At 45.7% G+C, this 23,844-nt stretch overlaps 2 protein-coding genes across 2 annotated transcripts in view; one reads left to right on the top strand and one right to left on the bottom strand.

Annotated features, from left to right (window-relative positions):
* Positions 1 to 10,151: 10,151 nt before the first annotated feature.
* LOC131186292 (zinc finger protein 721-like) lies at positions 10,152 to 14,335 on the bottom strand. The gene has a single exon (XM_058159733.1). The coding sequence runs from the start codon at positions 14,166 to 14,168 to the stop codon at positions 12,015 to 12,017; it is 2,154 nt and encodes a 717-aa protein (XP_058015716.1). The 5' UTR covers positions 14,169 to 14,335; the 3' UTR covers positions 10,152 to 12,014.
* Positions 14,336 to 20,557: 6,222 nt separating this feature from the next.
* GLE1 (GLE1 RNA export mediator) overlaps positions 20,558 to 23,844 on the top strand; it is a 30,194-nt gene continuing 26,907 nt past the window's right edge. Inside the window, exons 1-2 of the mRNA XM_058159574.1 lie at positions 20,558 to 20,707; positions 22,957 to 23,181. Coding sequence (XP_058015557.1) covers positions 20,609 to 20,707; positions 22,957 to 23,181 — 324 coding nt within the window. The 5' untranslated portion in view covers positions 20,558 to 20,608. The remainder of the gene's footprint in view (positions 20,708 to 22,956; positions 23,182 to 23,844) is intronic.

Genomic DNA, 23,844 nt, shown 5'->3' with positions numbered 1-23,844 from the left:
AAGGGTAACTTTCTTTTCGTCATCTCTCCGATTCCGGAAGTGGGGGAAGACTCTCTAGCCACCCCTTTGTGCGAAGCACCTTCCCTTCCTTTCCAGACCCCGCCTCCTTGCGATGCTGCCTTCGTCGGGCGGCGCTTCCTTCCCACCCCTCCAGGCTCCTCCGTCATTCTGAAGAGGAAAAAGAGAGGCAGGTCAGGGGTACTTCCATTTCCCCTCAGGGGAGACCCAGGCCTCCGCCTCTGACTGGCCCTCTAGGACTGACTGGCCCTCTAGGCTCCTAGCTGTCCCCGCGCCTTACTTGCATCCGGTTACTTTCGTCGCCTAACCATACACCTCATTCCGTCGCTCGTCTTGCTGCGTTATGTGGGCGGGGCCACTTCCTGTCCTCCCTTGTACCTCCTGTATATTTCTCCCGTTGCGGAAAGTAGGAAGAAAACTCTCTCTGAAGGACCGGTGCATATTTACATGCGGCCGCCCCCTACGCCATCCCATTGGCGGGCCCGCTTCGTGGCTCCGCCCCTCGCTCCTAACTGGAGTGGCGCCCTCATCAGGCACGGCCTCTGGGCTCCGCCCTTCCTTTGGCTCCGCCCCTTCGCTGCTGGCTCTTCCCAATGTTTCACTTCGCCCTCCGCGGCTCTTCCAGGGCGGCCTGTCCGCCCTTCCTCCCTTCCCCCCCCCCCCCGAAACTGATCCGTTTTCGAGGCGGGGCTGCGGTCGAGGGGCTTCCCTGACAGGCGGGGGCAGCCTTCCCTCCGTCCGGCCTACCTCGCAAGGTTGTGCGTTGGGGAGACCGAAGTGGGGGGGGAGTCCTGATTGCCCCATGCAAGCGCCTAAGGAGGGGAGGGGGCGTAACGCCGAGGGGCGGAAGGGGGGGGTCCCTTGCCCCTCCTTTTCCATCCCCCCCACCCCCTGCCTTTCTTCTGGTGACTTGGGCCGTAAGGATGCAGGAACAGAAGCATGGCAGAATGGGTGGGCAGTGGGCCAGGAGCTGCATCAAGGAGACTTTAGTGGAGCCTCCCTAGACAGAGGCAGTCTACCCACAAAAACCCGCCTTTTGTGGAAAAAGATGAGAAATGGGCTTTAGTGATTGGTTTGGTCGCCTCCTCTAGACAAGAGGTCGAACGACTAGCTTTATGGTTTAACCAAAACAATCTGGAACTGAACACACTCAAAACCGTAGAAATGGTGGTAGACTTTAGGAGAAACCCTTCCATACTTCCACCTCTCACAATACTAGACAACACAGTATCAACAGTAGAAACCTTCAAATTTCTAGGTTCTATCATATCGCAAGATCTAAAATGGACAGCTAACATCAAAAACATCATTAAAAAAGGACAAGAAAGAATGTTCTTTCTGCGCCAACTCAGTAAGCTCAAACTGCCCAAGGAGCTGCTGATTCAGTTCTATAGAGGAATTATTGAGTCTGTCATTTGCACCTCTATAACTGTCTGGTTCGGTTCTGCAACCCAACAAGAAAAACACAGACTTCAGAGGATAATTAGAACTGCAGAAAAAATAATTGCTACCAACCTGCCTTCCATTGAGGACCTGTATACTGCACGAATCAAGAAGAGAGCCGTGAAAATATTTACAGACCCCTCGCATCCTGGACATAAACTGTTTCAACTCCTACCCTCAAAACAACGCTATAGAGCACTGCACACCAGAACAACTAGACACAAGAACAGTTTTTCCCCGAAGGCCATCACTCTGCTAAACAAATAATTCCATCAACACTGTCAGACTATTTACTGAATCTGCACTACTATTAATCTTCTCATAGTTCCCATCACCAATCTCTTTCCACTTATGACTGTATGACTATAACTTGTTGCTGGCAATCCTTATGATTTATATTGATATATTGACCATCAATTGTGTTGTAAATGTTGTACCTTGATGAACGTATCTTTTCTTTTATGTACACTGAGAGCATATGCACCAAGTCAAATTCCTTGTGTGTCCAATCACACTTGGCCAATAAAAAAATTCTATTCTATTGAAAGAGGCGGTGGTGAGGCCCCTCCTCAAGAAGCCTTCCCTGGACCCGGCTGTTTTAGGTAATTATCGTCCGGTCTCCAACCTTCGCTTCGCGGCGAAGGTTGTTGAGAGTATGGTGGCATATCAGTTTCCCTTACACCTGGATGAAACTGTCTATCTAGGCCCGGTCCAGTCCGGTTTCCGGCCCGGTTACAGCACGGAGACGGCTTTGGTCGCGTTGGTGGATGATCTCTGGAGGGCCAGGGATAGGGGTTGTTCCTCTGCCCTGGTCCTATTAGACCTCTCAGCGGCTTTCGATACCATCGACCATGGTATCCTGCTGCGCCGGTTGGAGGGATTGGGAGTGGGAGGCACCGTTTATCGGTGGTTCTCCTCCTATCTCTCCGACCGGACGCAGTCGGTGTTGACAGGGGGGCAGAGGTCGGCCCCGAGGCCCCTCACTTGTGGGGTGCCGCAGGGATCGATCCTCTCGCTCCTTCTGTTCAACATCTACATGAAGCCGCTGGGTGAGATCATCAGTGGGTTCGGTGTGAGGTACCAGCTGTCGCGGATGACACCCAGCTGTACTTTTCCACACCGGACCACCCCAGCGAAGCTATCAAGTGCTGTCCCGGTGCCTGGAGGCCGACGGGTCTGGATGGGGAGAAACAGGCTCAAGCTCAATCCCTCCAAGACAGAGTGGCTGTGGATGCGGCATCCCGGTACAGTCAGCTAAATCCGCGGCTGACCATCGGTGGCGAGTCATTGGCCCCGATGGAGAGGGTGCGCAACAGCGTCCTCCTGGATGAGCGGCTGTCTCTAGAAGATCATTTGACGGCCGTCTCCAGGAGAGCGTTTACCAGGTTCGCCTGGTGCGCCAGTTCGCCTTTCTGGACCGGGAGGCCCTTTGCACGGTCACTCACGCCCTGTGACGTCTCGCCTGGATTACTGCAACGCTCTCTACATGGGGCTTCCTTGAAGGGCATCCGGAGGCTGCAGTTAGTTCAGAATGCGGCTGCGCGGGTGATAGAGGAGCCCTCGTGGCTCCCGTGATAACACCCATCCTGCGCAGGCTGCACTGGCTACCTGTGGCCTTCGGGTGCGCTTCAAGGTTTTGGTGACCACCTTTAAAGCGCTCCATGGCATAGGGCCGGGTTATCTGGGACCGCCTACTGCGACCAGATACCTCTCACCGACCCGTGCGCTCTCACAGAGAGGGACTCCTCAGGGTGCCGTCAGCTAGGCAGTGTCGGTTGGCGACGCCCAGGAAGGGCCTTCTCTGTGGGGCTCCCACCCTCTGGAACGAACTCCCCAGGACTCCGTCAACTTCCTGACCTTGAACCTTCCGTCATGAGCTCAAGACACATTTATTCATCTGTGCAGGACTGGCTTAGATTTTTAAATTTAGAGGGGTTTTAAATTGATTTTAATATTTATATTTGATATTTATATTTCTATTTTTAATAATTCGGGCGTTAGAATAAGTTTTTTAAGGATTATTTTAATTTGTATATTGATATTGATGTTTTATATGCCTGTAAACCGCCCTGAGTCCTTTGGGAGATAGGGCGGTATATAAATTCGAATAATAAATAAAAATAAAATAAAATAAATAAATGCAGGAACAGAAGCATGGCAGAATGGGTGGGCAGTGGGCCAGGAGCTGCATCAAGGAGACTTTAGTGGAGCCTCCCTAGACAGAGGCAGTCTACCCACAAAAACCCGCCTTTTGTGGAAAAAGATGAGAAATGGGCTTTAGTGATTGGTTTGGTCGCCTCCTCTAGACAAGAGGTCGAACGACTAGCCTTATGGTGCAACCAAAACAATCTGGAACTGAACACACTCAAAACCGTAGAAATGGTGGTAGACTTTAGGAGAAACCCTTCCATACTTCCACCTCTCACAATACTAGACAACACAGTATCAACAGTAGAAACCTTCAAATTTCTAGGTTCTATCATATCGCAAGATCTAAAATGGACAGCTAACATCAAAAACATCATTAAAAAAGGACAACAAAGAATGTTCTTTCTGCGCCAACTCAGTAAGCTCAAACTGCCCAAGGAGCTGCTGATTCAGTTCTACAGAGGAATTATTGAGTCTGTCATTTGCACCTCTATAACTGTCTGGTTCGGTTCTGCAACCCAACAAGAAAAACACAGACTTCAGAGGATAATTAGAACTGCAGAAAAAATAATTGCTACCAACCTGCCTTCCATTGAGGACCTGTATACTGCACGAATCAAGAAGAGGGCCGTGAAAATATTTACAGACCCCTCGCATCCTGGACATAAACTGTTTCAACTCCTACCCTCAAAACAACGCTATAGAGCACTGCACACCAGAACAACTAGACACAAGAACAGTTTTTCCCCGAAGGCCATCACTCTGCTAAACAAATAATTCCATCAACACTGTCAAACTATTTACTGAATCTGCACTACTATTAATCTTCTCATAGTTCCCATCACCAATCTCTTTCCATTTATGACTGTAGGACTATAACTTGTTGCTGGCAATCCTTATGATTTATATTGATATATTGACCATCAATTGTGTTGTAAATGTTGTACCTTGATGAACGTATCTTTTTTTATGTACACTGAGAGCGTATGCACCAAGACAAATTCCTTGTGTGTCCAATCACACTTGGCCAATAAAAAAAAAATTCTATTCTATTCCTACAGACATACATGCCTGGCATTGGTGCATTTCGAAAAGCTGGAGGAGGTGAGGTTTGATAGGCACCTGTCATCTCCATTGGAATTCTGGTGGCTTTATGACCTCATCCATGCAGGCTAAACTGCCAGGTACTGTCAGTTGTCCAAGAGGTTAGTCAGTCTTCAGAAAGGGTCTTGGGCTCTGGGAAAATTTCCCTCTATTTGAAGCCAAATTGTAAAACTTGTATTCCAAGGGCGAAAACACTAATTTCCCTTCTTAGGAAATGGAAGCTGGGTGAAGATGTGCTCCAGAGCAGGGATCCCCAATCTTGGCAACTTTAAGCTTGGGTGGGCTTCAACTCCTAGAATTCACTGGCTGGGGTATTCTGGGAGTTGAAGTCCTCCAGGCTTAAGGTTGCCATGGTTGGTGACCGCTGCTCCAGAGAACACCCAGCTCCCCTCCTTGTTCCTTTTAATTAGTGCTTGATAGTTTTTAATCATGTGGGATTGTTGCTTCTAATCCCAGGCACTCCCATTTTGGAGTCGAGCTGAAAAGAATTCCACTATGGGAGACTTTTACCTTTGCAAGGGAGCTCCTTTGCCCACCTGAAAATACAAATACAAATCACCAAGTAATTCAAAGAAAGCAAAAAATTATTGTTTTAGGGGGCTGGTCATGTTTTTTTCCCACAGGGCAAAGAAATATAACATTCTCTATATGTGAGACATCAGCAAGCAAATGATCAAGCTGTAATTCCCTCAATGGAAAAATGGCTGCAAATGTTGATGGAGTTAGCAGAGGTAGCTAAACGGACTGATTAAAGAAAAGAACATAATTTTGTTTCTCCTTGGAAACCACTTTTGGACTTTGTGCTTAAGGTGGAAAAAACCCCAAAACTTTGATTTTGGGCTTTGCCAATTAGAATTCACGCTAGAAGGTATGTATTATATAAAAGTAAAAATTTGAAGAGTTACTGCGTCAAAAGGAGTCAAGGAAATTAATGCTTTCCCCTCTACCCTACACTTTTCTCTCCTCTCTTCCTCCACTATTTTACCTTTAGTCGTATTTATATTTTGTATTTCATGCTATGATAAACTAATAAAAAATTGAAAGCGCAAACAATAAACTGCACTGATTGCTTGTGAAGCTTGAACAGCAGAAAAGATTCCAGATAAAACTCCACGTGTGACAAATTTATGTGTTAGTCTTTCCCGGCTAAGTTGGTGTCTTTCTCGAAAGTTGCAGATGAATTCAAAGACACTCAGAATACTCTGTTGTGTAGCTGCTGAAAAAGTAAATTTTCACATACCAAACAGAGCAGCGGTTCTCAACCTGTGGGTCGGGACCCCGTTGGGGGTCGAATGACGATTTGCCAGGGGTCGCCTAAGACCATCGGAAATATGGGAAGTATACTTGCGAGTTGAAGAATCACGCTCCAATGGTTGACTCCACAAGCCAGCTGCAGGCCCTTCAAATCGCTAGCCGAATTCGGCTTCAGGCGCGATGAATTAAAAAAGTGAGAAATCTTTGCTCTGATGTCTCCCTTTCAAGCCAGCTGCAATCACTCCCAATCGCTAGCCTAATCTGGCTTCAGGCGCGATAAACTTAATAGGGGAGGAGTCTCTGCATTAATGCCTCCGTCCTCAAGGCAATCGCAAGCAGCTCAGATCGCTAGCCAATACGGCTTCAGGCGCGATCAATTCAAAATGAAAATAATTTTACGGTTGGGGTCGCCACATTGTGGGGAATTGTATTAAAGGGGTCGCAGCACTATAAAGGTTGGGAACCACTGAAATAGAGCCTTAGTCAAGAAGGGAAAAACATGCATTCTTAAATTAACCCAGCTGAATCTCACCCGCTCTTCCCTACCCATCACTGATTGCTCTTTTTTACTGTTGATTAGGGTCTGAAACTCGATTTCATTGAGGGCTGCATCTGGGTTGTGTTCCACTGGGGGTGGGGCTAGACGTGGCGGGGGGGGGACGGACATAGCCAGGTTGATGTCACTTGTGCTGAGGTTCCCCCAAGTGTTCCGCCAGCAAAGATGTGCTTGCGAGCTCAGTTTTCAGCTTCCATGACCTCCTGCATCCCTCTACCAGCGAAAACGGGACTCTCATGAGAGGAGGGTGTGGGACCCAGTGGGGTAGGGAGCAACCCCAAGGCCTGTGGGTACCTGATGGGTGGGAAACCAAGTATGGGGTGCCTCAAAGGATGGAGGCATAGGGAGGCTGGGGCTGGGACTGCACTAAGTCACCCAGAACCTTCTCTCCCCATGGTACACTGTGTCGCAGTTAACAATGCCCCCAGTTGTTCAATGACGTTTGGGAGAGCATGGATCGGGTTAAGCAAGTGGTGTCTCGAACAACTGTCCAGGTTCTGTACGAGAGAATCACGGTAGACTTAGTTTGAGATTCTTAACATTTTCTTCACCCTCTGGACCAGGGGTCTGCAACCTTGGCAACTTTAAGCCTGGCGGACTTCAACTCCCAGAATCCCCCAGCCAGCTTTGCTGGCTGGGGATTCTGGAGCTAATCGCCAGGCTTAAAGATGCTGCGTCAGACCCCTGCTCTGGACTGTATCATCTGGAGGTCCTTGGTGCTCTTTGAGCTGGATGGTTTTCTTGCAGATGTTTCATTACCCAACTAGGTTACATCATCAGTACTAGAAGAGTGTGTGATGTGGGGAGGAGGAGGACAACTGTGGGGTCCTTGGTGCTCTCTGAGCTTGGTGGTTTTCTTCCATATATTTCATTATCCAACTAAGGGACATCATCAGTGCTACCGTTAGAAAGGAGGCAGGGTTTGCGGAGTGGAGTAGAAGCAACAGGATGACTGTAGGGTCCTGGGTGCTCTTTGAACTTGGTGAGTTTTTTGCAGACGGTTCATTACCCGACTACGTTACATCATCAGTGGTAGTGATGCTTACACTGATAATGTTGGGTCATGAAATATCTGCAAGAAAACACCCTGGGCCTCTGTGGCTCAAACTGCTAATGCAGTCTGTTATTAACAGCACCTGCTTGCAATTACTGCAGGTTCAAGCCCCACCAGGCCCAAGGTTGACTCAGCCTTCCATCGTTTATAAGGTAGGTAAAACGAGGACCCAGATTGTTGGGGGCAATAAAGTTGACTTTGTATATAAATATACAAATAGGATGAAGACTATTGCTAACATAGTGTAAGCCACCCTGAGTCTTCGGAGAAGGGCAGGATATAAATGCAAATAAAAAAACAACCACCCCAGGGCCCCTCATTTCAACCCTGACCTTCTATTATTCTCCTTTATTGACACTGTAGTCCTTGACTTACAATAATTTAGTGACAAAAGTTACAACGGCACTAAAAAAAACCAACTTATGACCATTTTTTTTACAGTTATGACCACTGCAGCCTCCCGACGGTCATGTGATCAACATTTAGATGCTTGGCAATGGGCTCGGACTTACGACCTTTGCTGTGTTCCCAAGGTCATGTGACACCCCCCCCCTTTTGCAACCTTCTGACCTGCAAACTCAACGGGGAATCCCAGATTCACTTAAGTAACTTAACTGCGGTGATTCTCTTTATCAGCTGCGGCAAGGAAGGTCATAAAATGGGGGCAAAACTCAACAGAAATGCCTCACTTGTCAACAGAAATTTTGGAGTCGAGTGTGGTTATCCGTCAAGGATTACCGGTGATCCCATCTCTACATCCCCCTTGAGTGGTTTTCTTTTCCAAGGTCAGCTTTAAATTCCTTGAGTCTTTCAGGGCCATGCCAGGGGGGGTCCCAGGCCCGAATTTGACTGCTTTGTGTCAATCACAGGTAGTAAAATGACTGTCTGTCATGTGTTTAAACCAAAGGTCTTCAAACTTGGCAGCTTTAAGGCTTGTGGAGTTCAACTCCCAGAATTGAATGGGAAAGCTGCCAAGTTTGGGGATCCCTGGTTTAAACATTCCCTGTTCTATTGCATTAAAAATGGAACAAAACCTGTCTAGATCAGAGGTCTCCAACCTGGGCAACTTTCAGCCTGGCGGACTTCAACTCCCAATGCCAGCTTTGCTGGCTGGGGGATTCTGGAGCTAATCGCCAGGCTTAAAGATGCTGCGTCAGACCCCTGCTCTGGACTGTATCATCTGGAGGTCCTTGGTGCTCTTTGAACTGGATGGTTTTCTTGCAGATGTTTCATTACCCAACTAGGTTACATCATCAGTACTAGAAGAGTGTGTGATGTGGGGAGGAGGAGGACAACTGTGGGGTCCTTGGTGCTCTCTGAGCTTGGTGGTTTTCTTCCATATATTTCATTATCCAACTAAGGGACATCATCAGTGCTACCGTTAGAAAGGAGGCAGGGTTTGCGGAGTGGAGTAGAAGCAACAGGATGACTGTAGGGTCCTGGGTGCTCTTTGAACTTGGTGAGTTTTTTGCAGACGGTTCATTACCCGACTACGTTACATCATCAGTGGTAGTGATGCTTACACTGATAATGTTGGGTCATGAAATATCTGCAAGAAAACACCCTGGGCCTCTGTGGCTCAAACTGCTAATGCAGCCTGTTATTAACAGCAGCTGCTTGCAATTACTGCAGGTTCTAGTCCCACCAGGCCCAAGGTTGACTCAGCCTTCCATCGTTTATAAGGTAGGTAAAACGAGGACCCAGATTGTTGGGGGCAATAAAGTTGACTTTGTATATAAATATACAAATAGGATGAAGACTATTGCTAACATAGTGTAAGCCGCCCTGAGTCTTCGGAGAAGGGCGGGATATAAATGCAAATAAAACAACAACAACCCCAGGGCCCCTCATTTCAACCCTGACCTTCTATTATTCTCCTTTATTGACACTGTAGTCCTTGACTTACAATAATTTAGTGACAAAAGTTACAACGGCACTAAAAAAACCGACTTATGACCATTTTTTTTACAGTTATGACCCCGACGGTCATGTGATCAACATTTAAATGCTTGGCAATGGGCTCGGACTTACGACCTTTGCTGTGTTCCCAAGGTCATGTGACACACACACACCCTTTTGCAACCTTCTGACCTGCAAACTCAACAGGGAATCCCAGATTCACTTAAGTAACTTAACTGCGGTGATTCTCTTTATCAGCTGCGGCAAGAAACGTCATAAAATGGGGGCAAAACTCAACAGAAACGCCTCACTTGTCAACAGAAATTTTGGAGTAGAGTGTGATTATCCGTCAAGGATTACCGGTGATCCCATCTCTACATCCCCCTTGAGTGGTTTCCTTTTCCAAGGTCATCTTTAAATTCCTTGAGTCTTTCAGGGCCATGCAGGGGGGGTCCCAGGCCTGAATTTGACTGCTTTGTGTCAATCACAGGTAGTAAAATGACTGTCTGTCATGTGTTTAAACCAGGGGTGTCCAAACTTGGTCCCTTTAAGACTTTTGGACTTCAACTCCCAGAGTCCCTCAGCCAGCAAAGCTGGCTGAGGAACTCTGGAGTTGAAATCCAAAATTTAAAAGACCAAACAGACAATTTAAACAAAGGTCTTCAAACTTGGCAGCTTTAAGGCTTGTGGAGTTCAACTCCCAGAATTGAATGGGAAAGCTGCCAAGTTTGGGGATCCCTGGTTTAAACATTCCCTGTTCTATTGCATTAAAAATGGAACAAAACCTGTCTAGATCAGAGGTCTCCAACCTGGGCAACTTTCAGCCTGGCGGACTTCAACTCCCAGAATCCCCCAGCCTGCAATGTTGCACCAATTTTTTGGGGAGGTATTACATCTGGCACCCAGAATCCTCCTGGAAGCAAACAGCTTTGAACACTGCAAAATAGGTACATCCTCTGTTTGGTGTCCATCAGCTGCATTGGGAGAGATGTGTTTCAGCCAAGAGAGACAGGCAAGTGACTGAAGTTTGGATGTACTGACAGCCAGGGGTGGGCTTCAAAAATTTTAGCAAGGGGTTCTCTGCCCCATTGCTGGGTGGGCGTGGCCATGGTTGGCCTCCTGCACCACGGCGGGTGGTGGTGGGTGTGTTTTTGCCCTCCCCAGGCTCCAGAGGCTTCTCTTGAGCCTCCGGGAGGGCGAAAACGGCCTTCCCAGACTCTGGAGACCGTCTGGAGGCCGTAAATGTACTACCATATGCATAATTGTATGTAGCTGTACTAATAGGTTTCGGTACTCCTTGCGGTATTTGTAAGACGCGGATCGATTTGTATTATGAGTGATCAGAGTAAATACTTTTAAACAATTTGAACTATCAAATTATAATATCAAATGAGGCCACACAAAAGAGCACATCCATTAAACAAACCATAGCAATAAAGGAGCCTCTGGTGGCTCAGACTGGTAAGACAGTCTGTTATTAACAACAGCTGCTTGCAATTACTGCAGGTTCAAGTCCCACCAGGCCTAAAGTTGACTCAGCCTTCCATCGTTTATAAGGTAGGTAAAATGAGGACCCAGATTGTTGGGGGCAATAAGTTGACTTTGTATATAATATACGAATGGATGAAGACTATTGCTTGACATAGTGTAAGTCGCCCTGAGTCTTCGGAGAAGGGCGGGATATAAATGCAAATTTAAAAAAAGGAAATAGTATAACGGTCCCATTCACAAGTTTGATGCTTAATGCTTGGGCAGATCATACAGTATACAGTCAAGTTGAGATGGCAATGAAGTTAAGTATCTACACTGTATGTACTAGTAAGTACTCGTAATCCTGACTAAGTGGCTCAGTGGCTGAGAACTGAACTTGTCGATCAGAAAGGTCAACAGCTCGAATCCCCAGTATAGGTCTCCTGCGTGGGCAGAGGGGCTGGACTAGATGACCTCCAAGGTTCCTTCCAACTCTATTACTGTTACATCTGTACCTTATGGATGGCAATTAGATCTGTGATGTTCAAGGAATGTCTCAGCTCTTAAAAAAGCCTTGTGCATTATATCCAGGGCTAGACATTCTTTGCTGGGTACTGAAGCATTGTAGCAACACTTTACCTACAAGAGGGCATGATGGCTCAGTGGTGAAAGACTCTGACCTTGTCAGCTCGGGTTCGAGACCCAAAAACTCTAGAATAACAAGTTGACCTGTATCATCAGTTATCCCCTTCACGCCCACAAGTGATCCCAGTCCAGCCCACCTTAAATTCCTTTCTATTAACTCGCACTAATTTCGCTTGACTGTTAGTAGTTGAGTAGTTAAGCTTGTGGAGAGCTTAAGTTCACAATAAATCTTGGAACTGTTTATATTTCCTGTGCTTGACAAAGAGTTGCGTGATGGAGTGAGCTCTCGTCCTGCCCAATTGGCAGTTTGAAAGCCTGCGAATGCAAGTGCAAGGTAGCACTTCTGTGGTAGGATCACAGCATTCCAGGTGCATCAGCGTATAGTCACACTATACATTTACATTTCTTTCCAGTGCCAGGCATTTATCGGCATTTGTCACCTGAATGGACTCTTTGATGTATATGGAGGTTTCCCCTCTGACTGAAGCTCTTTCCGCACTCCAGACATTTAAAGGGTTTCTCTCCCGTATGAACTCTTTGATGTTGGCAGAGGTGGCCACCCTGAGTAAAGCATTTCCCACACTCCAGGCATTTAAAGGGTTTTTCTCCCGAGTGGATTCTTTGATGTGTATAAAGGCTCGCCTTGTGACTGAAATTCTTTCTACACTTTGCACATTGATAGGGTTTCTGCCCTGTGTGAATTCTTTTGTGCCGATGGAGGTGTTCTACCCGACTGAAAGATTTTCCACACTCCAGACATTGAAAGGGTTTCTCTCCCGTGTGGATTCTTTGATGTTGACTGAGGTGTCCACCATCAGTAAAGCTCCTCCCACACTCCAAGCATTTATACGGCTTCTCTCCCGTGTGAATTCTTTGGTGCATATAAAGGCTGCCGTTTTGACGGAATCGCTTTCCACAATCCAGGCACTCGTATGGTTTCTCTCCCGTGTGGATTCTTTGATGTTGACGGAGATGCGCGCTCTCAGTAAAGCTCTTTCCACACTCCAGGCACTTGTAGGGTTTCTCCCCTGAATGGATCCTTTGATGTCTATAAAGATGTCCCTTCTGACTGAAGCTCTTTCCACACTCCAGGCATTTATATTCCTTTTCCCTCCTGTGGATTCTTTGATGATTTCTCAGGCTTTTGAGCGTTGGGAAGGACACTCCACACTCCAAACATTTCCAGATTTGTTCTCTAGTGTGAATTCTTATAGTGTGATTATAAAGGCTTCTCCTCTCATGGAAGCGCTTTCCACACTCCAAGCATTTATGCAGTTTTTCTCTCGTGTGGATTTTTTTATGCTTACAAAAGCTTTCCCTGTCACTAAAGGTCTCCTCACATTTTGGGCATTTATGCAGCTTTTCACTAATGTGAATTTTTTGATGTCGAAGGAGGTGTCCACTTACAATAAAGCTTTTTCCACACTGGCATTTATATGGCTTTTCCCCAGTGTGGGTCCTTGTATGAATATAAAGGTTCCCACTGAGCCGGAAGCTTTTCCCGCATTGCAGGCATTTAAACGGTTTTTCCCCTGTATGGATTCTTTGATGGGCATATAGGTTTCCGCTCAAACGGAAGGTTTTTCCACATTCCAGGCATTTATAGGGTTTTTCTCCGGAGTGGATTCTTTCATGGGCACGAAGGGTTCCTTTCTGGGTAAAACTTTTTCCACATTCTAGGCACAGAAACGGTTTCTCTCCCGTGTGGATTCTTAAATGGGTTTCGAGGGTTTTGTTCGTTTGGAAGGATTTTTCACATTCCGGGCACTGATATTTCTCTCCATCGTCCTGGATCCTTTGGGGACTGCCGAGTCTTCCGAAGGAGCCTCTACCCTCCAGGCATTTATTCAGCTTCTCTCCCCAGTGGATCCTTTGATGGGTATCAAGATTTCCCCTCTGACTGAAGCTCTTTCCACACTCAAAGCATTTATAAGGTTTTTCTCCTGAGTGGATCCTTAGATGGCATTTGAGATGGTCATTTCTTTTGAAGGATTTTCCACATTCTGGGCATTGAAATTTCTTTCCTCCCTCCTGAATCCTTTGGCGATTCCTGTGTCTTCCGAAGGCCCGTCTGTCCTCTAAGCATTTATTCAGGTTCTCTCCCAAGTGGATCCTTTGATGTTTATAAAGGTTGCTGCTTTGACTGAAGCTCTTTCCACATTCCAGGCATTTATACGGTTTTTCTCCCGTGTGGATCCTTTGATGTACATAAAGGCTGCTGCTCCAACTGAAGCTCTTTCCACACTCAAAGCATTTATGAGGTTTTTCTCCCGAGTGGATCCTTAGATGCCTTTGAAGATGTCCATTTGTTGTAAAAGATTTTCCACATTCCGGGCATTCGTATTTCTTCTCTCCTGTGTGGATTCTTAAGTGGTTTTCCAGATGGTGATTTCTCTTGAAGGACTTTCCACATTCTGGGCACTGAAATTCTTTTCCTCCCTCCTGGATCCTTGGGGGCCCTCCGGGTCTTCCGAAGGAGCCTCCGCCCTCCAGGACCGTCTCGGGGTCTCCGCCCGTTTCCTCCTCCCCGCGTCGCCCTCCAGGCAGCCGCCTTTCCCGGGCTCCCCCTGGGCTCATCCCTCCGGCAGCCCCGGAGCCCCCCGGCCTTTCCCCGCCGTCTCCCGGGGAAGCCGCGCCGGGACCGGGCAGGGCTGCTCCGCGGGGCCCCTCTCCTCCTCCTCCTCCTCTCGGGCGGCGCTTCCTTCCTTCCCCCGCCGGGCTCCTCCGTCCTCCTGCAGGGGAGAGAGAGAGAGAGGCGGGTCACGGCTGCGTCCCCTTCCCCGCAGGGGAGGCCCAGGCCGAAGCCTCCGCCTCTCACGGGCCTTCCGGGCTGGCCCTCCCACTCACCTACTCTACTTGCCTTCGAAGCGTACCGCTCTGTCCGTCAGCTCTCTGATTCCGGAAGTGGAGGGAGAGAATTACCGATCACTCCTTTCTGCGATGCTCCGCCCTTTCCACTCCAGGCCCCGCCTCCTTGAGGGCTCCTCGAGGTTTCCGAATGTGTGGGCCCTCTCGTCACGCCCTTTGTATTTGCATACGGCCTTCTGCGACATCCCATTGGCTTCCGCCCGCGTGATCCCTCCCCCTGCACACGATACTGCAGTTGCGCCCTTCCTCGCTTGCGGGTCAGTGTCAGCTCTTAGATGAGAGGGCTTCAAACATGGCAGCTGTAAGACTTGTGGACTTCAGCTCCCAGAATTCTCCAGCTAGTTTTGCTGGCTGAGGAATTCTGGGAGTTGAAGTCCAATAAGTCTTAAAGCTGCCAGGTTTGGGGCTCCCGACTTAGATGGATGTTTCTCCATGAAGTGGAATCAAGCTAAGCCCTCTATAGCAGAGTCAGTCTGGATCCCAGAGACATAGAAAGGATGAATTCAATATAAATAAAAGAAATAAAACATAAATTATAGTAATAGAGTTAGAAGGGACCTTGGAGGTCATCTAGCCCAACCCCCTACTCAAGCAGGAGAACTATACTAAGGATTCGAACCACCGAACGAGAACTGTATTAGGTATTCGAACCACCGAACTTCCAATCTTTCTGATTGACAAGCTCAGTGTCTTAGCCACTGAGCCACCTGGTCAGGCTTTTAATTTTAAATTAAATTAAATTTAAAAAGATATAAATAAAACATAATAAAAAAAGAAAGGATGAATTCTGAATTTGCTTAAACATCTCTAAAAGAGAAATCAGATTGTAAGCAGTTTTGAACAAAATAGCTGGGATTCTTTTCTTTTTTTTAAATTATATTTTACTGTGCCATTTCCGTTGTTATGTATAAAATTCTCATACCCACAATGGCAGTGCGCTGTCAGGGTACACAATCTCTTTGAAATACAAATAGTAAACCTTATATGCACAATAGTTGTAACCATTATTCTTAAAAGTCTATTCACGATTCTTCACTTACCCTTAGGAAACATTTTCCATTATTTAATTAAACACTGTTCAGTTTTATCTATAATCAGTTATTAGTATCAAACACCAAATTTTGGAACCGTTATCCTCCAAGTCTATTAATCATAGGTGGGATTCTCAGTGCGAGGCCCAGAATTGATTTTTCCAAATGGCAACTGGACTATATTGGTGTTTTTTTTTCCATTGAAACATTTCGCTTGATATCCAAGAAGCTTCTGTTTTAACCAACTGTAAGGGATTGGAAGAACCAGAATCAGAACCAGAATCAGTATAGAGCTGGAAGGGACCTTAGAGGTCTTCTTAGAAAGCTTCCTAACAAACAGGAAGCAGCAGGTGAAGCTAAGCAAGATCACATCAAATACCTGTACAATTAGCACAGGGGCCCCCCAAGGCTGTGTGCTCTCCCCACTTCTCTTCTCTCTGTATACCAATGACTGCATCTCCAATGATCCATCTGTTAAGCTACTGAAGTTCGCAGATGACACAACAGTGATTGGTCTCATTCGAGACAATGACGAATCCGCATATAGACGAGAGGTCAAACGACTAGCCTTGTGGTGCAACCAAAACAATCTGGAACTGAACACACTCAAAACCGTAGAAATGTTGGTAGACTTTAGGAAAAATCCTTCCATACTTCCACCTCTCACAATACTTGACAACACAGTATCAACAGTAGAAACCTTCAAATTTCTGGGTTCTATCATATCGCAAGATCTCAAATGGACAGCTAACATCAAAACATCATTAAAAAGGGCAACAAAGAATGTTCTTTCTGCGCCAACTCAGTAAGCTCAAACTGCCCAAGGAGCTGCTGATCCAATTCTACAGAGGAATTATTGAGTCTGTCATTTGCACCTCTATAACTGTCTGGTTCGGTTCTGCAACCCAACAAGAAAAACACAGACTTCAGAGGATAATTAGAACTGCAGAAAAAATAATTGCTACCAACCTGCCTTCCATTGAGGACCTGTATACTGCACGAATCAAGAAGAGGGCCGTGAAAATATTTGCAGATCCCTCGCATCCTGGACATAAACTGTTTCAACTCCTACCCTCAAAACGACGCTATAGAGGACTGCACACCAGAACAACTAGACACAAGAACAGTTTTTCCCCGAAGGCCATCACTCTGCTAAACAAATAATTCCCTCAACACTGTCAGACTATTTACTGAATCTGCACTACTATTAATCGTTTCATAGTTCCCATCACCAATCTCTTTCCACTTATGACTGTATGACTATAACTTGTTGCTGGCAATCCTTATGATTTATATTGATATATTGATCATCAATTGTGTTGTAAATGTTGTACCTTGATGAACGTATCTTTTCTTTTATGTACACTGAGAGCATATGCACCAAGACAAATTCCTTGTGTGTCCAATCACACTTGGCCAATAAAAAATTCTATTCAATTCTATTCTAGTCAAGCCCCCTGCTCAAGCAGGAGACCCTAGACCCTAGACCTCAGCCAGCTTGGACTCTGGGAGTTGAAGTCCACAAGTCTTAAAGGGACCAAGGTTGGAGACCCCTGCTTTAGCCGGCCTGATGGAGAGCAACTGACAGTGGCTTCCCCAGGAATGCATCCAGCTGGCATGTCAGCTCCCTTCCTCTTAAAACCAGAACCCTGACAAGCGTCCAGCTGCTGCATTTTGCCTTGAATGGAGTTTATGGATGGGCCACCAAGGCCTTCCTTGCTCTTTTCAGATACAGTTTGGCCTCCAGAACCTGCCTGTGTCAGGGTTCCAAGCAACACCCCCAACACCCCTAAGGCTGGAGGTTAACAGATTAATCTTGACTCCGGAAAATATGACTTCTGTAACAGAGTTATTAGTGCTCGGAACACACTACCTGACTCTGTGGTCTCTTCTCAAAATCCCCACAACTTTAACCAAAAACTGTCTACCATTGACCTCACCCCATTTCTAAGAGGTCTGTAAAATATTTGTGTGCCTACCGTTCCTGTCCTATTGTTTCCTTTCATTATATCCAATTAATATAGTTATTTTCATGCTTATGCTTATATATACTGTCGTGACAAATAAAAATAAAATAAAAAAAAACAAAAAATAAAACAGTTGAAAGGTACCTAATAGGACTTCTAGTCCAGGGGTCTCCAACTTTGGTCGCTTTAAGACTTGTGGACTTCAACTCCCAGAGTTGAAAGCTGGCCGAGGAACTCTGAGAGTTGAAGTCCACAAGTCTTAAAAGGACCAAGGTTGGAGACCCCTGCCCTAGAACATTTCAGATAAGTGATTGTCCAGTCTCTACTTAGAAACCTCCAGTGATGAAGGACCCAGAATTTCTGGTGGCAAGCTGTTCCACTGGTTAAATATCCTCACTGTTAAGGAAGTTTCTCCTCAATTCCACGTTGCTTCTCTCCTTGGTTAGTTTCCATCCATGGTTTCTTGTCATTCATGGGAAGGATTTACATTTATTTATTTATTTATTTATTTATTTATTTATTTATTTATTTAAATTTCTTTTGTCACAACAGAATACACAAACAATTGTCATAGATAAAACAACATATTTTGAAGAAAATATACATATATGTATAAAAATATGCATCAACTATATCAATTTGATATGATGAAGGGAACAATAGGACAGGAACGGTATGCACTTTTGTGCTCTTATGCACGCCCCTTATAGCCCTCTTAGAAATGGGGTGAGGTCAATAGTAGACAGTTTTTGGTTGAAGATTTTGGGATTTTGAGTAGAGACTATGGAGTCAGGTAATGAGTTCCAAGCATTAACAACTCTGTTACAGAAGTCATATTTTCTGCAATCAAGTTTGAAGCGGTTGACATTTAGCTTGAATCTATTTTTTGCTCTTGTATTATTGCGATTCTACCTGAAGTAGTCTTTTACAGGAACGATATTGCAATAGATGATTTTGTGTGTTAAACACAGGTCATGTCAAGTCGACGGAGTTGTAAGTTTTCTAATCCCAGGATTTCAAGTCTGTTGGTATAAGGTATTTTGTTGTTTTCGGAGGAGTGAAGAACTCTTCTAGTAAAATATTTCTGGACTCTTTCTATTGTATTTATGTCAGAGATGTGGTATGGGTTCCAGACGGATGAGCTGTATTCAAGAATAGGTCTGGCAAATGTTTTGTATGCTCTAGTTAGTAGTGTAGAGTTTTTAGAAAAGAAGCTGCGTAAAATTAGGTTTACAACTCTTAGGGCTTTTTCGCTATGTAGTTGCAGTGAGCTTTGGCACTAAGGTCATTAGATATGAGAACTCCAAGATCTTTGACAGGGTGGGGGTCATCAGTTAGGTAATGTCCATCAAGTTTGTACTTGATATTAGGGTTCTTTTTTCCAATATGTAAGACTGAGCATTTGCTGGTTGAGATTTGGAGTTGCCAAGTTTTAGACCAATCGGAAATTAAGTCGAGGTCTTCTTGAAGGGTAGAAGTATTATTGGTGGTATTAAATAGTTTGACATCATCAGCAAAGAGAACACAATAACTTGAGATGAGGTCGCAGAGATCATTTATGTATAGTATGAAGAGTGTTGGTCCAAGAACACTACCTTGGGGAACGCCACTTTTGACAGGAACAGGATTAGATATAGCGTTGCCAATTTTGACCACTTGTTGTCTGTTTGACAGGAAGGCATTTATCCAATTGTGAAGAGGTCCCGAAATGCCGTAGGATTTTAGTTTGAGGAGTAGTTTATCATGTACTACTGAATCAAAAGCTTTGCAGAAGTCTATGTAGATTGCATCTATTGCTTTTCCTTGATCAAGGTTTGTAGTCCATATGTTTTTGCAGTGGAGAAGTTGTAGATTACAAGACATTTTTTTTCTGAAACCAAATTGTTTATTAGAGAGAAGGTTGTTTGTTTCGAGATGGAGTGTAATGGATTGGTTTATGATGGATTCCATTACTTTGCATGAGACACAACATAGAGAGATAGGTCTGTAATTTTCAACAAGGCATGGATCTCCTTTTTTGAAGATAGGGATGACTGTGGCTAGAGACCAGAGTTTTGGAAGGGAACTAGTTTTGAAGGCTTTATTAAAGATAATGCTTAGGGGTTCAGCTATATTAATTGAAAGTTTTTTTAAAAAGTATGCACATAGTCCATCTGGTCCAATAGATAATGATGGTTTCAGGTTGCGAAGGGCTTTTTCAACATTATCTTCTGTAAAGTCCACGTGTGTTAGGTCGTTGTTTTCTTCTGTGGAGTCTATGTGTGTTGAGTCGTTGTTAACATTTTTGATACGATTGAGGAATGTTGGATATGAGCCATCACTGTTTACAAAGACTGAGCCGAAGAATGTGTTAAAGAGGTTTGCTTTAATTGTTTCGTCGGTACATTCTTTACCGTTAGATTCTTTTAGTGGTGGAATGGTTCTTGTTTCTTTTAGTTTATTGTTATTTATTGTTATTTGTCACAACAGTATATATAAGCATAAGCATGAAATAACTATATGATATATAAGCATAAATATAATCATAAGTATGTAATAACTATATGAAATTGGATACAATCAAGGGCAGGGGTCTCCAACCATGGTCCCTTTAAGACTTGTGGACTTCAACTCCCAGAGTTCCTCAGCCAGCTGGCTGAGGAACTCTGGGAGTTGAAGTCCACAAGTCTTAAAGGGACCAAGGTTGGAGACCCCTGATCAAGGGAATATTAGGACAGGAATGGTAGGCACGTTGGTGCTCTTATTATTATCTCATTTATTATCTTTTTATTATCTTATTGTTAATTATTATCATTATTACATGAAGCTTCTTGGATGAGAAGCGAAACGTTGTCAATGAAAATAAAAACACAAATGGATAAAAAAAAATCCATTTGCCTTTTGGAAAAGAAGTACCTTCGGCAGAAACATGATGGACAAGTCCCACAGAAGAGACCCGGAATTATTAACGCGAGGGTCTGTCTAACACCTTCAAAAGTCTGCCTATATACCTTCAAGAGTCTATATTCTAACCAGCGGAAGTGACTGTTTGTAGCTCTATGGCGCCTATTTAAAGCTTCGCGGGCGCTGCGTTTCCTTTTCCGCCCTCCCTCGCCGGAAGTGACGTGAGCGGGCGCGACGTTGCTCGGCGCCAGGGTTTTCCTTTGGCGCCATGCCGTCGGAGCAGTTTCGGATGGAGACCGTCGAGGCCCTGCGGAACACCCGCAAAGGGCGGCTGCGCTACTGCCGTGACTGGAGCCCGCTCGAGGAGGTGCGCCGCCGCGCCCTGGCTCCTCCCTCTCTCTCGCTCACTCGCTCGCTCGCTCGCTCTTCCCGGGCTGGGGGACTACAAGTCCCATCCGCCTCCACCCTGGAGGGGAAGAGAGTGATGGGAGTTGGGATTCCTCACCCCCCCCCACCACTAACGTTTGGGGGGAGCTGGTCGCGGGGGTGGCCGCCCTCAACCCCCCCCCCTCGCTGCGGGGAGCGATGGTGCTGCTGGTCCTAGCTGGGGATGATGGGCAGGGTGGTCCTTGCAAAAAAAGAGGGGTGTGTGTGTGTGTGTGTCTTTGCAGCCCCCCCACCTTCAATTCTTCCTGGAGTGGCCGACAATGAGGCGGCATATACATTTAATAATAATGATCATTAAATAAATTTAATATGAAATATTTTAAAATATTTTAACAAATATTAAAAGTATCTCATTATTAGTATTAAAGCCCTTGAGTTACGATCACAGTGGAGCCCAGCGTCCATGTCACTAAGTGAAACCTGTGTTAAAATGAGTTTTTGCGGCCCCCCACTCATTTTGCGACCGTTCTTGCCACAGTCCTTAAGTGAATCACTGCAGTTTTTAAAGTCAGTCACATGGGTTGCTAAGTGTAACCCGACTTCCCTTTACTGACTGGTTGTCAGAAAGCCGTCGATCATATGACCCCGGGACACTGCGACCATCATAAATATGGACCGGTTGCCAAGGGTTCAAATTTCGATCAAGCAAACAATGCTGCAATGGTGGGAAAAGGGTCCTTAAGTCTCATTTGTCAGTGCAGGCGTCACTGAACGGTCACTAAATGAACAAATAAATGTAAGTCGAGGACCAACTGTAGTGTTTCATCTGTGATTTAGGATGATTGTATTTTACGATTATGATTATCGCTTGTTGCTTGTATGTACAGTGAGAGCTTATGTACCGCGGATATTCTTTTTGTATTTCCAATCACATTTGGCCAATAAATTATTCTATTCTATTCCTGATTCCCCCCCCCCCATTAGAATTAGAGTCATAGATTTTGCAGACTCACTAGGTAGCCCAGCCCAGGAATCCTGCCCACTGGAAAGGCTAAAATTCCTTGCATTCAAATTGACCCTAATAAAACAGCATTTTAGCAAGTCTGATTTGCAAACTGTATTCATTTATTTAAATTGTTTAATAAAATAGACTTCCTGTGAATGTAAATCAGGGAGGTATCAGGTCAAGCCTTTCTGACCTATTCCATTTATTGTGGGTTCTGTTTTGGAGGCAAATTTAAATGTTTGGGGGAGGGGTGTTTGCGGGGAGGAGGAAGAAGAGGAGGAGTGTGGGATCCTTAGAGCATGGGTTGTTTTCTTGCAGACATCTCATGACCCAATTAGGTAACATCATCAGTGTTAGAAGGGAGTGGGGTTTGGAGGAGGAGGAAGACTGTGGCATCTTCGGTGCTCTCTGTGCTTGCTTGTTTTCTTGCAGACTTTTCATGACCCAACTAGGTAACATCATCAGTGCTAGAAGAGTGTGGGGTTTATGGAAGGGAGGTGGAGGAGGAGGGCTATGGGGTCCTTGGTGTTCTCTGAGCTTGGTGGTTTTCCTGCAGATGTTCCATGACCCAACTAGGGAACATTATCAGTGCTAGAAGGGAGGAGGGGGAGGAGGGCTATGGGGTCCTTGGTGCTCTCTGCGCTTGCTTGTTTTCTTGCAGACGTTCCATGACCCAACTAGGTAACATCATCAGTGCTAGAAGGGAGGAGGGGGAGGAGGGCTATGGGGTCCTTGGTGTTCTCTGAGCTTGGTGGTTTTCCTGCAGACGTTCCATGACCCAACTTGGTAACATCATCAGTGCTAGTAAGGAGTGCTGTCAGTTTATATTCTCGTGACTCTCCCCCCTCCCTTTCCTTTTTGCACTGATGACATTCCCTAGTTTGGGTAATGAATGGTTTGCAAGAAAGAAACCAAGTTCAGAGAGCACCAAGAACCCCACAGTCACTGTTCTCCTCCTCCCGCCCTCTCCCCTCTAGCACTGCTGACGTTACTTAGCTGGGTCACGAAGCATCTGCAAGAAAACCACCAAGCTCAGAGAGCAACAAGGACCCCTCAGTGTCAACCCTGAGCTACAAATACCCTCCTTTAAATTCAAATGTTCCCCTACTTCCTACATCTTGAACGGCTGCACCTTCTGGAGAGCAGCAAAAGGTGGTGTGGATTCTAGCACATGGACAGCACTTGCAGCCTTGTCTTCTATATCATTTTGTTCTTTTTTTCAGGGCATCTTGGAAGAGGATAACTCCCCTCCGGTGCTGTCACCCTACACAGGCTGGGTGCTTGAAAAAATCATCTCGCGTTCTCCAAAGTCCGATCCTCGTCTCTTGGCAAAATCCACTCCTGAAGGAGTATCTCTTTTCCATGGTTTATCTTTAAAGACCGATGCCTCTCCTTCCAATCAGCACAGCCCCCTACCCTTGTCAACAGAAGCCCCTGCTGAGGCCCAGGTAATGCCTTTTACAATAACTATTTCCCTCATTTTTTAAAAAAAAATAATTCTAGTTTCTGCTGCCTAAGATTATAAGCACAGGTAATCCTTGATTTATGACAGCAGGGGAGCCCCAAGTTTTTGTTGCCGAGTGAAGCATTTGCTAAGTGACTTTTGCCCCACTTTGAAGTCCCTTCACATCAGGGGTGAAATGCTCCTGGTTTGGACCGGATCGCGCGATCCGGTAGCGATGGGGGCGGGTAGTTCGGAGAACTGGTAGCAAAAATCCCTGCCCCCCCCCACTGCCCATGCCTCGCTGTTCCTCTTCTCTGTCCCTGAAGCGCTCGGTGGTGATATAGCTGCAAACGGCCTTAAATGACTGTCACGGCGCTTCAAAGGGCCGGACTACAGCTGATCAGCGCTGTAGGCTTGTAGTAGACCGGTGCCTCTATTTTTAAAGAAGGTAGACTGGTGCACTCCCAAAAAAGGGCAATTAGTAGAACGGTGCCTCTATTTTTAAAGAAGGTAGACCGGTGCGCTCCCAAAAAAAGGCAATTAGTAAACCGGTGCCTCTATTTTTAAAGAAGGTGCGCTCCCAAAAAAAGGCAATTAGTAGACCGGTGCCTCTATTTTTAAAGAAGGTAGACCGGTGCGCTCCCAAAAAAAGGCAATTAGTAGACCG

This window comes from Ahaetulla prasina, chromosome 16 (assembly GCF_028640845.1).
Source record: "Ahaetulla prasina isolate Xishuangbanna chromosome 16, ASM2864084v1, whole genome shotgun sequence".
In the NCBI taxonomy this organism is placed as follows: domain Eukaryota; kingdom Metazoa; phylum Chordata; class Lepidosauria; order Squamata; family Colubridae; genus Ahaetulla; species Ahaetulla prasina.
Note: the sequence above shows the minus strand (reverse complement) of the source record. Positions and strands in the feature narration are given on the sequence as shown.